Source organism: Bos indicus, chromosome 16 (assembly GCF_029378745.1).
Source record: "Bos indicus isolate NIAB-ARS_2022 breed Sahiwal x Tharparkar chromosome 16, NIAB-ARS_B.indTharparkar_mat_pri_1.0, whole genome shotgun sequence".
NCBI lineage: Eukaryota > Metazoa > Chordata > Mammalia > Artiodactyla > Bovidae > Bos > Bos indicus.
This window is the reverse complement of record NC_091775.1, coordinates 78,403,931-78,420,239: the sequence shown is the minus strand read 5'-3', so window position 1 is coordinate 78,420,239 and position 16,309 is coordinate 78,403,931. Positions and strand designations below refer to the sequence as shown.

General features: G+C 43.7%; 1 protein-coding gene across 11 annotated transcripts in view; it reads right to left on the bottom strand.

Annotated features, from left to right (window-relative positions):
- PTPRC (protein tyrosine phosphatase receptor type C) overlaps nt 1-16,309 on the bottom strand; it is a 129,643-nt gene that overhangs the window by 53,063 nt on the left and 60,271 nt on the right. For 3 of the 11 annotated variants that reach the window (XM_070768726.1, XM_070768725.1, XM_070768727.1), the window contains 7 exons: nt 12,047-12,439; nt 11,213-11,284; nt 9,852-9,872; nt 7,553-7,759; nt 5,877-6,020; nt 4,266-4,409; nt 724-843 (listed from right to left, as the gene is read on the bottom strand). In XM_070768726.1, coding sequence (XP_070624827.1) covers nt 724-843; nt 4,266-4,409; nt 5,877-6,020; nt 7,553-7,759; nt 9,852-9,872; nt 11,213-11,284; nt 12,047-12,439 — 1,101 coding nt within the window. The remainder of the gene's footprint in view (nt 1-723; nt 844-4,265; nt 4,410-5,876; nt 6,021-7,552; nt 7,760-9,851; nt 9,873-11,212; nt 11,285-12,046; nt 12,440-16,309) is intronic. The other 8 variants (XM_070768729.1, XM_019976495.2, XM_070768728.1 and 5 more) reach the window with 3 other exon arrangements.

Genomic DNA, 16,309 nt, shown 5'->3' with positions numbered 1-16,309 from the left:
ATTTTAGATACTTCGAATCGTCCAGGAGAGGTCTGTTCTCTTAAACAGTCCCTCCAAAGGAAGGGCCAGCCCAGTGGCTGGACTCCTGCAGAAGTTTCATGCTAACTAGAACTACGTTCTAAGATTCCACTGGCCAATAAAGTGCCCTCCATGACTAAACAGGAGTATGTTCATTTTTATTCACCCAATTTTGTGTGTGCACCAGCTGGATCAAGCTATGGAAGCGGTTTGTCTGTCATCCAGAACAATAAGTTCAAACCAGTGCAGCTCACTTACGTAATATGTGGAAGACAGCTGAGTATTATCGTCCAGAGATTTTCTTTCTCTAGGCTTTAGAGTGTAAAGATTATAAGTAAGAAGGTCAAGAAAGACAAGCAATATTGGGGATGTTCTGAGCTTCAGGCATCTCAGAGGCTGGGGAGTCCATAGTGAGTGGAGGCAGTTCTTAAAATCAAGACGTATAGGATGCCCATCACGGTTGCTGTGTAGAAAGCTCTGTGGCTCACTCACTGCTTCCATATATCTGCTGCTGCTAAGTCACTTCAGTCGTGTCCGACTCTGCGTGACCCCATAGACGTCAGCCCACCAGGCTCCCCCACCCCTGGGATTCTCCAGGCAAGAACACTGGAGTGGGTTGCTATTTCCTTCTCCATCCATATATCTAGTGTTTTCCAATTTTAGATTTATCTTTCCTGATATGGAATTAAATTTTCTACAAGTTACCTGGAGTAATCCAATAGCAAAGAGAGATTCTGTCAAAATAGCTTTGAGGTGGTGTCCAGGTACACTTTCCTTCAGTTGCATTTTTAGCAGAACAAGTAAAATTCTGAGGTGCTTCTGGTTCTGTTGAGAGAATAAGAAGATAAAATGTGAAAAAAACAAGACATAGAGAAACCATTTTTCATATTATTAGCATGCATTGTTAATAGCCATAATTTGATTAACTATGAATCAAAGATGAAATTGTAAGAAAGATACCTGCTCTTGTTACATTTTCTTTAGAGATCATTTGGCTCAGAAAGTAAAGAATCTGCCTGCAATGCAGGAGACCTGGGTTCAATCCCTGGGTTGCGAAGATCCCCTGGAGAAGGGAATGGCAACCCACTGCAGTGTTCTTGCCTGGAGAGTCTCACAGATAGAGGTGCCTGGCAGTTTACAGCCCATGGGGTTGTAAAGAATCGGACACAACTGAGCATATAACACTTCTGTATATCTTCTTTTGTAGCTACACGTTTTATAAGGTACTAGAGGATTGACTTTGTTAATAATTCATTTACTATTCAGTACCTACATTCATGGAAGAGACTGGCTTACAGTGGCCTCATCTTTGTGCATGTTTGGTATCCACATAACAGTATGCCTAAGCCTATTCCAAACCCTAACAATAATCAAAGTGAGTTGATAGATTTACATGTTTTCTATACTGTGGGGCAGTTTGGATAGGACAGAAACTAAGCTTACCTTTCTGGTTTATCTTTTTTAAAGGGTAGGTGAAGTAAGCAGACAGGGAGTGTGAAGTGAGTGAAGAGGTATTAGACTGTGGTTTTAAGTCTAATTTTCTAACTCTTCCCCTAGGCAAATGCTCATAATTTGTATGTTCTAGAAAATTATTCACTTTATCTAACTTTTCATATTGAATATGAGATTCTTTATAATCTGTGAAATTTCTGCTGCTGCTGCTAAGTCGCTTCAGTCGTGTCCGACTCTGTGCAAACCCATAGACGGCAGCCCACCAGGCTCCACCATCCCTGGGATTCTCCAGGCAAGAACACTGGAGGGGGTTGCCATTTCCTTCTCCAATGCATGAAAGTGAAAAGTGAAAATGAAGTCGCTCAGTCGTGTCCGACTCTTTGCAACCCCATGGACTGCAGCCTACCAGGCTCCTGTATCCATGGGATTTTCCAGGCAAGAGTACTGGAGTGGGTTGCCATTGCCTTCTCCATGAAATTTCTACTGTACTTTTAATGTCCTTTTGTTTTGTTTTGTTTTGTTTTGTTTTCGTGGCCGAAGAGAGGCACGGGCCCCCCGGCGGCCGCGGACAGCTTCGAGGACTTCTCTAATGTCCTTTTGTTAATGCATGGGGGAAGGTTGTTTTGCTAGAGGTGTATTTTATTATTCTTTTCAAAACCAAGCCTTCAAACTGAGTAGTAAATTCCTGATATCTTTGCTTGTTTCTTCTTTCAATAATCTGTACTCCAGCCTTTGTTATTTTCTCCTTTCTAATATCTTTGTATTTTTTTTTTCCGGTTTTTTTCTAAGCACTCTCCATTGATTTCATTCAATAGGAGCTAAGCAATAAAAGTTCCCATAAATTATCACTTGATCTTACTTAAGGTACAAATTCCCCTCAAATATGTCTTTACTTTATTCGAGTCTGAATGCCTTTGCTTCAAAAGGTAAATTTAAACCGTTTTATTTATATTAACTTTTGATATGGTGGTTTGTTTAGTCGCTAAGTCACGTCCGACTCTGGTGACCCCACGGACTGCAGCCCGCCAGGCATCTTTGGCCATGGGATTTCCCAGGATTTCCCTAGAACACTGGAATGGGTTGCCTTTCTCTTCTCCAGGGGATCTTCCCAACCCAGGAATCAAACCCAGGTCTCCTGCACTGCAGGCAGATTCTTCACCAAGTGAGCTATGAGGGAAGTCCGACTTTTGATATACTTTGACATTTCTGCTCTTTTACCTACTGTTTACTACTTAGCCTTTTCTGTCTCCCTCTCTGCCACATTTTTCCTCTTCCTTCCCCTCCCCTTCCCCATTTTTCTTCTCCTCCTCCTCCCCCTCCTCCTCCTTTCTCCTTTTCCTCCTTTAACATGTAGAACATCTTTTATTCCGTAACTTTCTTCTACTGATTATACACAATGTCATCTATTTATCTGTCCTTCATATTTTTAATGGTTGTTCATAAATTGCCTCACAATTAACATATTTTCCTAGTAAATTTCTAAAGTCAACTGGAGTCTCTTCTGGTTGTTTAGTCACTCAGTTGTGTTCAACTCTTTGGACTGCAGCACGTGAGGTTTCTCTGTCCTTCACTCTCTCCTGGAGCTTGCTCAAACTCATGTCCCTCGAGTCAGTGATGCCATCCAACTGTCTCATCCTCAGTCATCCCCTTCTCCTCCTGCCTTCAATCTTTCCCAGCATCAGGGTTTATTTCAATGAGTCGGCTCTTCACATCAGGTGACCAAAGTATTGGAGCTTCAGCTTCAGCATCAGTCCTTCCAATGAATATTCAGGGTTGATTTCCTTTAGAATTGACTGGTTTCATTTCCTTGCAGTCCAAGGGACTCTCAAGAGTCTTCTCCAATACCACATTTCGAAAGTATTAATTCTTTGGTGCTCAGTCTTCTTTATGGTCCAACTCTCACATCTGTACATGACTCCTGGAAAAACCATCCCTTTGACTATATGGACCTTTGTCAGCAAAGTGATGTCTCTGCTTTTTAATTCACTGTCTCGGCTCATTATAGGTTTTCTTCCAAGGATCAAGCATCTTTTAATTTCATGGCTGCAGTCATTATCTGAAGTGATTTTGGAGCCCAGGAAAATAAAGTCTGTCATTGTTTCCATTTTTTCCCCATCTATTTGCCATGAAGTGATGGGAACAGATACCATGATCTTAGTCTTAAGTCAGCTTTTTCATTCTCCATTTCACCTTCATCGAGAGGCTTTATTTCTACTAATCTCTTTACTTCCATTAAATATAACTGAAGTTTTAGCACTTTTTTATTCCTTCTCCCTGCCATCTTCCAGATGCTGTTATTTTCCAGAATTTTATTTTTCAATTGCTACTAGTTATAATAATCTTGTTATTATTTATGTTGCTGGCTTCTCAGTAGTAACAACTATTATTTTGCTATCAACAATTCGCTTTATCACTGCTTCTCATTAGCTTCTGTGCTCACCTTACTCCTGTGAGAGGCAGGATTTGAAAGTGGCCCAGAAGAGGCAGGAGACATCAAAAGGAGGAGGCTGCTACAGGAGCGAGGAGACGCAATGGGAATTGTGTGAACAAGCATGTCACTTACCTCACAGTCTTGTTTCCACCTGGACCTCACAGCAGCCTACAGTTTGCAAAAACTTCATGGAGGTTTGGATTCTCTGTCATTTATTTCTAAATTTTCACTTTAAAATGGACACAACGCCTTTTTGTGAAACCCTTTCTCCAAATTCATAATATCTTTTTCTATGATTCTCAAAGAATCATAAGACTATAAAAAGAAAAGAAATTTAACATACAAACGTAAGCAATATACTCACCTCCAAAATCTGTTTCAATAGTTTTATTTTGACTAATAAGAAGCTGTTGATCATAGAGTACTTGTGAACTACAAGTATAATTAGTTCTGGGTTTAAGATTCCTCACTTTAAATGTGTCTTTATTATAACTTGGAGAACCGCCATCTAAAAAAAATAAGGATTGCATATGAGTATATGAATGTAATATATCACACTTAAATTTCACTTTGGTTTTATATCTATGCTATGCTAAGTCACTTCAGTCGTGTCTGACTCTGTGTGACCCCATAGACGGTAGCCTGCCAGGCTCCCCTGTCCCTGGGATTCTCCAGGCAAGAACACTGGAGTGGGTTGCCATTTCCTTCTCCAATACATGAAAGTGAAAAGTGAAAGTGAAGTCGCTCAGTCGTGTCCGACTCTTAGCGACCCCAAGGACTGCAGCCCACCAGGCTCCTCCATCCCTGGGATTTTCCAGGCAAGAGTACTGGAGTGGGGTGCCATTGCCTTCTCTGACTTTATATCTATAGTTAATCTATATCTATAGTTAATCTCTATTAGATTAAAAACCTATGCAAATGGTCAAAACAATAAGTAAAAGATCCAGAAATCTGCTGCAATAACGCATGGTTTTGCTACACTCATTTTTAAAGAAAACACTGGTAAGTAGAAGTGAACTTGAGAGTGTCTCTAATTTAACTGAAGAAATGAGGCATTAGTTCATCGTTCTCTGTTGAGAGTTGAGACTGCATTTGAGTCAGCCTTCATCACGTAGATAATGAGATCACAGTTATGTCGTCAGCCTGCCACACGTTCGCTCTTGCCTTCCTCATCCTGCTCATGCCCAAGCTGTGTGTCCCCGAAACATGATGTCTATAACCAGTCCCACGCTCCACCCTCTGTGAGAGTGTGTATTTTCGTCTGTCTGTCTTGCCAAATACGGCCTAGCAGGTGGCTTTATGCCAAGGGAGGGAGATTTCATCCCAATAAACTCAAATGAAGAGAAATTAAAGGGTATTAAATCATTAATTACTAAAAAGAAATTCTAACTCAAGTCCCCCCTTCCGTGAACACCAACTCATATCCCTTGCAGCACTGATGCTTCTTTTTTCTCCTTTCCTTTGTGAAAGTCTTCTGGCAGTTTTTTACGGGTGTTGTTGATGGAGGGCTGACAAAGGAGCTCGTGGAATCACGTGCAATTGCTTGCTTTCCCACTCATGCTAGGAGTTTGTGTATCTTAGCTTTTTTAACTCTTCTCTGATAATCTCTTCAGCAACGCCTCCTGTGTAACTGTTGCCAAGAAAATTCTTATAAATATAAGATCTATATCTTATAAATATATATATAAGATATATATATATATATATCTTATAAATATAAACTTGAAATACTGCTATTTCAAAAATTATTCTTCCAGTGAAGTATCTGTCTCTTTTGTAAGTTTGAGTGGTATAAAGAATACAAGTGTTTGATTCCAAACATATCATGGACTGTGCAAGAGAGAGAGGGAGAGAGACTGAAAGAAAGTGGATGAAAGGAGGGAGTAAGGAATCATTAGATAATATTTAGAGAAACTTCCCACTATAGGAAAAAAAAAAAAAAAAAACCCTCCTCTGATCAACGTCAAATTCTTACCACATTTAAATTTGTATTCAATTTTATTTTCATTACACTTGAATTGTCCATTATCTGGAAAATCTTTGTTTTGCCAGTGTAAACAAAGGGAAGTATTTGCTTCTTCATCTTCCACGCAGTCTACCAGCTGAAACTGATTAGGATCTGTCAGAATAAAGACACAAAAATGCATGATTAATATTTCATAATGCATGCCGTATGCTCAGTGACAGGTATTCAAATTATATTCATGATACAGAATCTGGCAAGAATTTAGATTACTTTTGAAAAGTTGAATAATTCTCAGGGTTTTGCATTTCTTAAGTCTTTATTCTTTTTTTTAAGATTTTTGTTTGGGTTCTATTTTTTAAAAGTAGCGTAAATTCTAAATGAAATGCTACCAATATATGTAATGCTAATTTATTTAGAATTTACGCTACTTTTAAAAAATAGAATCCAAGCAAAAATCTAGATAAAATTGCATCTTTTGCACATATTAAAAGACTGGCTTCATTTAATTATTCTTACTTATATTTTCAGTTTTTCATTTACTCTTTGATTATTTTCATTGAATGGTCATTACACAGAGCATGTGTGATTCCCTCTGGGTAATGCATTTTTTTAAAAATTGTCACTTTCTGTTTTTATTTGATCATTTATTTCAGTAATATTTTTAAAAAATGAGTAGGTTAAATAAGTTTCTTTTTTCCATAAACATCAGACATCTAGCCTACCTAAATGTTAATAAGTAAATCAATGATCTTGAATTAATAAAAGATGTAAGAGATTTAACAGACTTACACGGCTCCCAAGTCCCGTTTTGAAAACACATTTAGTGAAGGTTGCGTCCCTGAAGTCCACATAGTATCTTAGTCCCTTCTCTTTCCCAGCAGTTGCTGAGGCACCAAAACCAGATGGATCCCCCTAAGGTGACTATGACTCTTTTTTTTTTTTTGGAGAAAGTACTTTTTTTTCCCCACAAACATCAAATCTTTGACTTTGTATCTTTCCAAGATATTCTAGACATGCACAGGCGCACTCAGTTGTGTCTGACTCTGCGACCCCATGGATAGTAGCCCCCCAGGCTCCTCCGTCCATGGGATTCTCCAGGCAAGGATACTGGAGCGGGCTGCCATGCCCTCCCCCAGGGGGTCTTCCAGACCCAGGGACTGAACCCACGGCTGCTGCAGCAGCGGACAGGCTCTTTTACCACTGGGCCACCTGGGAAACCTTTATTCCAGACACACTTGCATTTAGAAGGATTAATATATATAAACAATACATTATCTGTGTATATTAATATTATCAATTAATATATACATATGTGTATTGATGTGTATATACGTATAATGTATGCATATATGTATATACATATAATGTGTATATATAATGTATAAATATATATAAATTAAATGACTTGAATTCAGTTGAGAAGAGGAAAGAAGCTCGTGAATAATCGCTCAGAGGAGTAGATTATATCTGGTCGACACAAACCACGCTGTAAAAGAGGTTGCAGGGAGGCGAGTAAGGGATGAAGACAGAAGGCTGCTCCGAGGTCACCACTTTGCTGGGTCAGGAGAGCGGCACGCCCCGCCCCCGCCCCCGCCGCCAGCTTCCCCTCCCCCGCCTCCCGACAATCCGCACACAAAAGCGCACTGTCGTTGTAAACACACAAATAGAAAGCAACTGGCATTTACCTGGTGGTACCTCCAAGACATATTCAAATGGAGGCTCACACGAAGGGTGTGACATACTGATATTCTTAGTTTGACATGCAGACAGGCCACGGTGCTCCTTTTCACATCCAGGAGGTTCACATTCCTCTCGCTTAACATCGAGTGTTGCAGTAAATGTCTTATTATCGTTGAAAGAGTACTTCACAGACACACCTCCGTATTTGTTCTCTGAAAGAAAATAAGACAGCCAGGATTATCTTTGATTTTTCAGAACAAACAAACCTACATTAACTACAAACCCCTTAACATATTTTTTTAAAATATCCAAACACCAACAAAAATAGCCCCAGGAACATAAAATGGAGAAGGAACGCATCAGCGCCTCCATGTTATCCCTCATGATTGTCTTTACATCGCTGTCCCATCAAAGACCCAGCTCATGAGCCTGTACTTGGATGATTATTGGACTCGTGTGTCTTCCCAACTGGACTGTAAATTCAATAAGAGCAAAACCTATTTTGATCATCACCATAAATTCAGATCCTTGTGTAAAACCTGTCATTAGTAGGGTCTCAAAAGTGGTTGAAATACGAAAAAAAGAGCGACATACCGGAAAAATTCCTTATTCCAGCTCTATCATTTCCCTTGCTTTCTAAACTGCAGTACTTGATTCTCTCTTTCTCCTGACACGGAGAACATTAATTATCTGAGAGCAGAGGCCTCACTATGCCTCTGCTTATGAAAAGTTATGGACAACAGCTCCTCCTCAAGCTTTCTCGAGTGTCATCTCACTCTCCCCTTCATTCGAACAGATTCCATTGACTCACAAAAATACCTTCTCAGTACACACTGATGTATTCACTCATTTTTTAGTGCAACAAAAATTATGACGCACTTGTTTTAAAACACTGTCCCAAACAACAGGAATACAAATGTTCCACTTTGGGGTCTCTAACGTGGAGATGGGCACGGAAATGGGCTAGAGAGGACAGGAAAACCACCAAAACAAGATGATGCACAAAACAATACGGGAATAAAGCAGCAGAGGAGCCTGCTGTGGTTAGAGGACCCGGAGAGGCTCTCTAGGGCACGTGACTCAGTTTGCAGTTTAAAATAGGAGCAAGACATAGAAAAAGTGATGGGGGAGGGGGGCGGGTGAGGATGGCATGGAATTCCAAGTGTAAGGAAAGAACCTGGGTGAGCACAGAAGCAGGAAGAAATGTGCTCAGAAACCTAGAAGCAGCTGTCAGTCTGTTTCGATTTTGTAAATAAATTCATTTGTATCACTTCTTTTCAGATTCCAAATATAAGGGATACCATATGGTATCTCCCTTTCTCTTACTTCACTCGGTAAGACAATCTCTACCTCAATCTCTAGAGAACAAACTTATAGGGGGAAGGACAGGGGGAAGGGACAGTTAGGGAGTTTGGGATGGACAGGGACACACTGCTATATTCAAAACGGATAAGAGCGAGGGCCTACTATACAGCACAGGGAATGCTGCTCAATGTTATGTGGCAGCCTGGATGGGGGAGAGTTTGGGGGGAAATGGATACATGTATACGGATGGATCCCTTTGCTGTCCACGTGAAACGATCACAATCAGCTGTACTCGAAAACAAAATAAAAGGTTAAGAAATACAACAATGAGTATTTCCGTGTTCCTTAAGTGAAAAAAGTAATAATGCAAGAGGAATCTGATCATGAAGGATCATATTAATTAAGCAAACATATGAAGGCTGGTGTTTGCACTGAATATATGAAGAGCTACTGACAGCAGGGACTCCCTGGTGATATTTAGAAACATGTGGAGTGTGTGAGCCCTGGTCGTGAAGAAGGACTCTGCTTTCACTGAGAACAGAGGAAGAAGATAGGAGAAGGACAGATACAAACTGTTTTCAAGCATCTGCTTTGAGGAGAACCCTAGCGAGATAGAGAGACAGACGAGACTTTTTCTTCTTGATCAGCCTATAAGGTGCTATTCACATTCCACATTTATCATTACACGGAATCCTCCCCCAACCCCAAAACAAGCTTGCTATCACCTCACTTTAAACACCCAAGGTAAGGGTAAGTGGCTCCACCAGAGCTGTTTAGCTAGTAATGATTGATCCTGATCCTCAAATCCAGGTCTGAACATGACATCAAACTTCTCACTCTGAAGGACTCTGACTCTTAAGAGCTGGAGCTAATCATTGGTTAGAAATTAGAGCCACTGAGTTTATTTTGCTGGGGTGGGGGAGCAGAGGTCTTAGAAACTTGAAATAAAGAATGAAATCATTAAAGTGATATATGTTGCCTCTAGGTAGACAAACTTACCACATGGTGGCTTAGTAGGAGCTGAAAGAAAAAAAGAGAATGCAGATGATTAAAATCAACTTTTAAGATATCTCTGCCCTTAGTCATTTTAGGGAAGAGTGGTTTACAATGTTTCATCTTCATAAACTAGAATCTACCAAATTAGGTTTAACAGAAAAGACAGAGTTTGCAGTGCCTAGTCCCATGTTTGGATCTCAAAACCTCAAAGGTTGTAAACCAAGGAGCTAGCCCCTAAAATATTTTCATGAATTTACCTCATAAGCCCAATCGTGATACAATATTAAGACTTTTGGACACACATCTGATTATGGAATGGTGATGTGGCTGACTATTCAAGCAGCCAGAGGCATTTTTAAAGTCTTTATCCCCTTGATTAATCTCAAAAGAGGTTTATATAATTGTAACCCCTAGGGAGTTCAGTTTGCATCTCTGTTTGCAAAGAATGTCTTCCCTGGTGGCTCAGACGGTAAAGCGTCTGCCCGCAATGCAGGAGACCCAGATTCGATCCCTGGGTCAGGAAGATCCCTGGCGGAAGGAAATGGCAACCCACTCCAGTACTCTGGCCTGGAAAGTTCCATGGATGGAGGAGCCTGCTGGGCTACAGCCCATGGGGTCGCACAGAGTCGGACACGACTGAAGCGACTTAGCAGCAGCAGCAGCTCCACGCTCTGGTTTCACTTTTGTAAGCTCTTTACCCATATACTAGACTCAGGGTGAAAAATCTGTCCATCCACTGAGACAAGTCTTGTGTGAGCATATATATTTAACTGGCGAACAGGACGGAAATGTCGCTTGTGGAAGCTACGAGATCCCTGCTAGTCTGGTCTTCGAGATGGAGAAACTGAGGCGGGAACAGCACCCTGGCAGGCTCTGACTGGCTGACCCATTGCAGGCTCCGCCAACTCCTGGGCATTCATTCCCGGATGGAGGCCCCCTCACTTCTGTCCCCATACCCCCTGCCCCCGAATGCTGAGGCTCCCCTGCCACTGACTTCTTGATACAAAGCCTCCCACTGAGAGAACTGTTCTGTTCATACCAAGACCGAAATCCACTCTTAAAAGTCCTGGTATAGCTAGCTGGTCATCTCTACTCACATTCATCAAGTTCACACTCGAGGGGAATGCTACGACCGGCATTAGGTTATCACAGTGACACCCGCCCAGACCTCAGCAGCTCTCGCACTGCAGACACAGATCAGTGCTTTGGACTAACTGCCCCTCCACGGCCCCAGGATTAGGACACTCAAGTGAACATTGTGAAGAAAGAGCCTGGGGTAGATGCGGCCAACGCAGGGCCTTCAGGGAGCGTGTCCCAGGTGCGTGGTGGCGGAGTGACTGCATGACTGGGGGTCAGGTTGTCACCTATGGTTGAGAGAGCGGTTGCAGGGCTAACGCTGGATGCAGTGGTCAGTGCGGGGGTCGTGGTCTGCTCATCTGCAAGGAAATGAACAGAGGGTCACAGTTAATGAGCTTGTCCTATCGAAGGGCGAGGGGAAAATGCCTCAGCAAAGATCATTTCCTAAAGGAATCTTTGCTAGGGGCTTCCTCCTCATTTGAATGGACTCTTGCTTGTTTCTAAACCAAGAAAGTGAGTTAAAGATTTATCTACACGTGGCCCTTTAAGATAACTAAGAGTTCATACCATCGGAACCAGACACTGCATATGCTGAGAAGAAACCCTTCGTTGGTATAATTCAGACATGTGCAGTCTCCCTCCAATTGCTTCTCATTCTGTTACAACTCTCCTTATTCCAATTATTACACTAACGAGGATCCTGGTTACCTTTTTGTATTATTCTTCTCATACCAGGCTTTTTACATATCCCACCCTCATATCAATCTTATGAAATGAGTATTATACAAGTGAAAACCAGACACAGAGAAAGTAGGAGCGACTTTCCTGAAGTCAACTAGAAAGTTGAAGAGGCTGGATTTGATCTCAGGGCTATGGGACTGAAAGCTTGTTACCTTTCTTCTTTGCCATGAACTTTTATAAAATAAATAATAAAATAAAACATGCCCAGAGGAAGCTTACTGGTAAGGTTTTGTTGCCTAATTTAGTATCAATGTGTGAAAATTTGTAAAACAGGAAACCCACTGAGCCCTGTTGGGTGTGAAATAAAACAGTTGCCTGAAGGTCTCAAGTTTCCATTTCATGATCCAGCATCTAACATGCCTAAGGCATCACAGTCAAACCTGAGGTGTTATCCTGGGTGGTCGGGTTGGAGGTGAGTGGAGGTGAGGCTTTATCTTGGGTGGTCGAGTTGGAGGTGAGTGGGAGTGAGGCGTTATCCTGGGTGGTCGAGTTGGAGGTGAGTGGAGGTGAGGCTTTATCTTGGGTGGTCGAGTTGGAGGTGAGTGGGAGTGAGGCGTTATCCTGGGTGGTCGAGTTGGAGGTGAGTGGAGGTGAGGCTTTATCTTGGGTGGTCGAGTTGGAGGTGAGTGGGAGTGAGGCGTTATCCTGGGTGGTCGAGTTGGAGGTGAGTGGAGGTGAGGCAGCAGTGCTGCTGAGTGCAGGGCTGCGGGAGGTGGCTGGTGGGGCAGCGGGGTCTGCAGGCAAGGCGGTCGTGGTCCCTTCTCCTGGGGCACCTGCAATCACAAAGGCCATCAGCATTCCTGCCCGGCAAGCGCAGGGCCACGCGGCCCGTGGAGGCATCGCCTACTGATCAAGCTAAGGCCGGGCAGCTAACACTCAAGCACTCCTGCAGCATCACAACCTACCCGTCTGCAAACCCGGATGAAAACCAGCGCGGCACGCGGGAGAGATGACTTAAAGGGCATCACAACTCACATTGTAAAAGCATCGGGGGCGGGGAGCTACCCGGGTGGCTCAGTGCTGACGAATCCTCCTTCCACTGCAGGGGACACTGGGTTCCATCCCTGCTCTACGAACACCCCACACGCCAAGGAGCAACAAAGCCCTCGCACCGCAACTACTGAGCCTGCGCTCTAGCGCCCAGAGTTGCAACTACGGACGCCCCCGCGCCCTACAGCCTTTGCTCTGCAACAAGAGGAGCCACCGCAAGGAGCAGTCCGCATCTAGAGAGGAGCCCTGGCCTCTCCACAGCTGGACAAAGCCCGCGTGCAGCAGCAAAGACTCAGCAGCGGGAATAAATGAGGCATCTGGGACCTGGAGAGAAAGTCTGGATCTGCCCTCCCACCCAGGGAGGCCGCGCTTCCTGGCGGGGGTAGGGGGTACCGTGGGTGACACTGAAAATGCCAGAGTGGGTGCTGCTGGCGGGGCAGAGGCCGCAGAGGTGGAAGTGAGCTCTGAGGGTGGCAGGCTGCGGTGAGGTCCCCACGGAGGACCTGCCCCCGAGCCCTGCCGGGAGCCTCGGGGCGGAGGAAGCCAGCGGTGCGGGTACTCCCTCCTGATTTTCTGAAAACAGAGCTGCGGGGGATCTCGCCTGCACCTTTGCGGAACTGGGTGCTTTTTTCTTCCAGCTGAGGGTCACGATGTTCCCTTCAGGATGGCGGCTGCCCTTGCCAGGGGAAAGTGGTCTGGTTTAGAGCCCAAGAACGTCGTGCTATACGGACAGCAGCCCCCTGGGTTTGCAATCACAGACGCGCTCATGGGTGTAGAATCAAGGATGGCCGCGGATGAAAGCCCACCGTGTACTTCCTTAAGACGTCTCAATGTCAAGGTTCAAAGCACCCACCACGTGTCACACATCCCCCACCCCCAGACACACACACACACTTCACCCAGAATCACAGCACAGGGGAGCAACGTGTATTCACTCGGTGCTAACTAGATGCTTCGTTGTCCTGGCAGAAACAAAATACGGGCTAGCTCCTGGTTGGACTTGTGTGGTGGCTTCACTGCCCTGACCACTGGGGTCACTGGCTCAAGGGTCTGAGGTTGGCTGCGCTTCTGCAGTTAGATGCTGGGTGTGTCGGTGTGTGACGCGCACGTGCACGTCCCCCGATGGCTCTGACGTGAGCACGCAGGCTCCCTCCCATCATGCACATCCATGCCTGCCAGAACTGAACGCGCATCTTTCCCAGATTCTGGGTCTGAGTTCTCAGCTCAGGCTCCAGAAGCCCCTTAACCCCCAAACTTAACTAAAGCCGCTCCAGAATGGAGAACGTAAACATCCGTTCTTCAGTTCCAGATCCTCAGAAGAAGCTTCCCACAGAACCAGGAGAAGAGTGGAAACTTGGTTTGTTTGTTTTTTAAGCCTTCAAAAAAGCGGCAGGCACACAACTGGCCCTTCTGAAATCGGTCAGGCTTGACTTGAGGCTTCCTGCACACCCTTTTCTCCTCCTCCACTCACTGGCTCATTCTCTCTGTCCGTCCCAAGGGTCCCTAGTCCTCAGGGCATCCTGAGAGCCCTCAGTCTTCCTGGCCCAGACATCCATGACCTTCCCTCTTCAAGGGAACCTACTCTTCCCGGTGGAGTGATCTCAGAGATGGCACAGGAGTGGCAATCACAATTTAATGAGGTTAATTGATCCTAACAGATTTTTCATTAGTGGACGTAGCCACGGGGACAGGGACAGAAGTCCCTGGTGGGACAAAGCAGACAAGTCTGTGTGACAATCACGCCTGCCCTCATTCATGGATGGGAAGCATCTTGGGAAAAGTCCTTCCATCCACAACTTTTGAATCTGTGGATTTGCTAAATCTCCAGATCTTTTTAGGGCTTTCCAGGTGGCTCCATGGGGTCACAAAGAGTCCAACACAGCTTAGCAACTGAATGACAATAGGTGGCTCGGTGGTAGAGAAAACTCCCAAGGCAGGAGACGCAAGATACACGGGTTCAATCCCTGGGTCAGGAAGATCCCCTGGAGAAGGAAATGGCAACCCATTCCAGTATTCTTGCCTGGAAAAGTTTCCACGACAGCTGGAGTCAGTGAAATGGGGTGGCTGTTTAAAGCTCATGGATTGCCTGTCATAATTTTTATCCCAAAGGAATGGTTTTAATACTTCAAAATAATAATTTGATTATTGCCAAGATTATTTTTCAGAGAAGAAAATGTGTTTTGTTTGAAAGTATATGAAGATTTCCATGCTAATTTAACCATTAGTATTATTGTGCCAGAGCAAGTTAGTATTTGTAAAGAATTCATCCTTATGTCCAATCCATTTCCTTTTAAACCTTTTTTATCAAGCTTTGCTTCATATGTAAATCTCTGGCTTTAATGGTTTTGGGGGGAAATTGTGGAAATAAAAAAGTAGTAATGTTGTGGGTGTGTGTGAGATAAAGTAGGGAATGTCTGAAATAGAAAACTTTGTGCGCTGTGCTGTTACTCAGTCATTAACAAAGTTTAGCATGGAACTAGACATCAGCTCCCTCATCCTCACATTCCTTTTGTTAAAGGGAATTTGAACGCTTGCCATGTTTAGGCAGGTCCCAGCCACCATGCCTGCCCTGTGGTTGCAGGGGAAAATGGTATAAAGATTAAATATAAATTACTGCAATTGATGTAACTGCTTACCACAACCAATAAACTTCACTGGGATGGTGCTCAAAACTGTGTGTGCCGTGGACCACGGGTCTGTGACGGCGCCACCCATGCTTCTGTTTCAAGCTAAGACTGATGACCTAACTGAACAAATAAATTTCTTCTTCTCTTTAATCAGAGCAGGTCTATTAAGCAGTTTGCCTCAGAAAGTGGCACCCAGCACATTATTAAGGCAAAAAGCAGGAACAATCCTCAGGATGGTCGGTTTACGCGGCAGATACACTTGCAAACCTAACATTAAACAGAGAACCAGCAGCTCATTGGTGTCCCTGGATTCTAGGAACCTCAGAGATTTTCCCCGGCAGAAACACCTCCCATGCACTCTGTCACTTTGCTACCAACATGGCCCTGTTATCTTCAATTCTACTGTTAGGACTCACGGCCCTAATTAGATAATTAAAAAAACAACAAGAAGAAGAATCCAAGAACAAAGCTGTATTATTAACCCTCAGTGTGATTAAAAAAAAAAAAACAAAGGTCTGAAAGAAATCCAAGAACAAAGCTATATTATTAACCCTCAGTGTGATTAAAAAAAATAAAATCAAAGGTCTGTCTCCAGTGATTTTCTGATACTGAGAAGCTGGGATTGAACCAAGAAAAGCTCTACTTTAGAGTAAAAGCCAAGAAGGGTAAGACTGACAACCTGAAAGGGGATGTTCTGACTCTTGGAGGGCCACAGAAAGTCTAGGGGAGCAGGATCCAGGAAAATGAGGCTGTACGTAAGCCAGAGGACACTCAGAACCCACCCCCACATCCATGCACACCCTGATATTACCTAGGGGCTTCCCTCTCCCCCCTTCTCCCCAAGAACAGGCTTCGTGACTTTAGTCCACCAACATTCCACTGAAACCTCGAGCTTCTACACTTCACACCCTTCAGCGAAATCACATACACAGACACTGAACACAGAATTTAAAGGCAAACTGTTCTGATAACTTTAAAATTAAAGAGAGAGCAAGAGAGACGAGTTTTCCTAATCCCGTGTCAGTT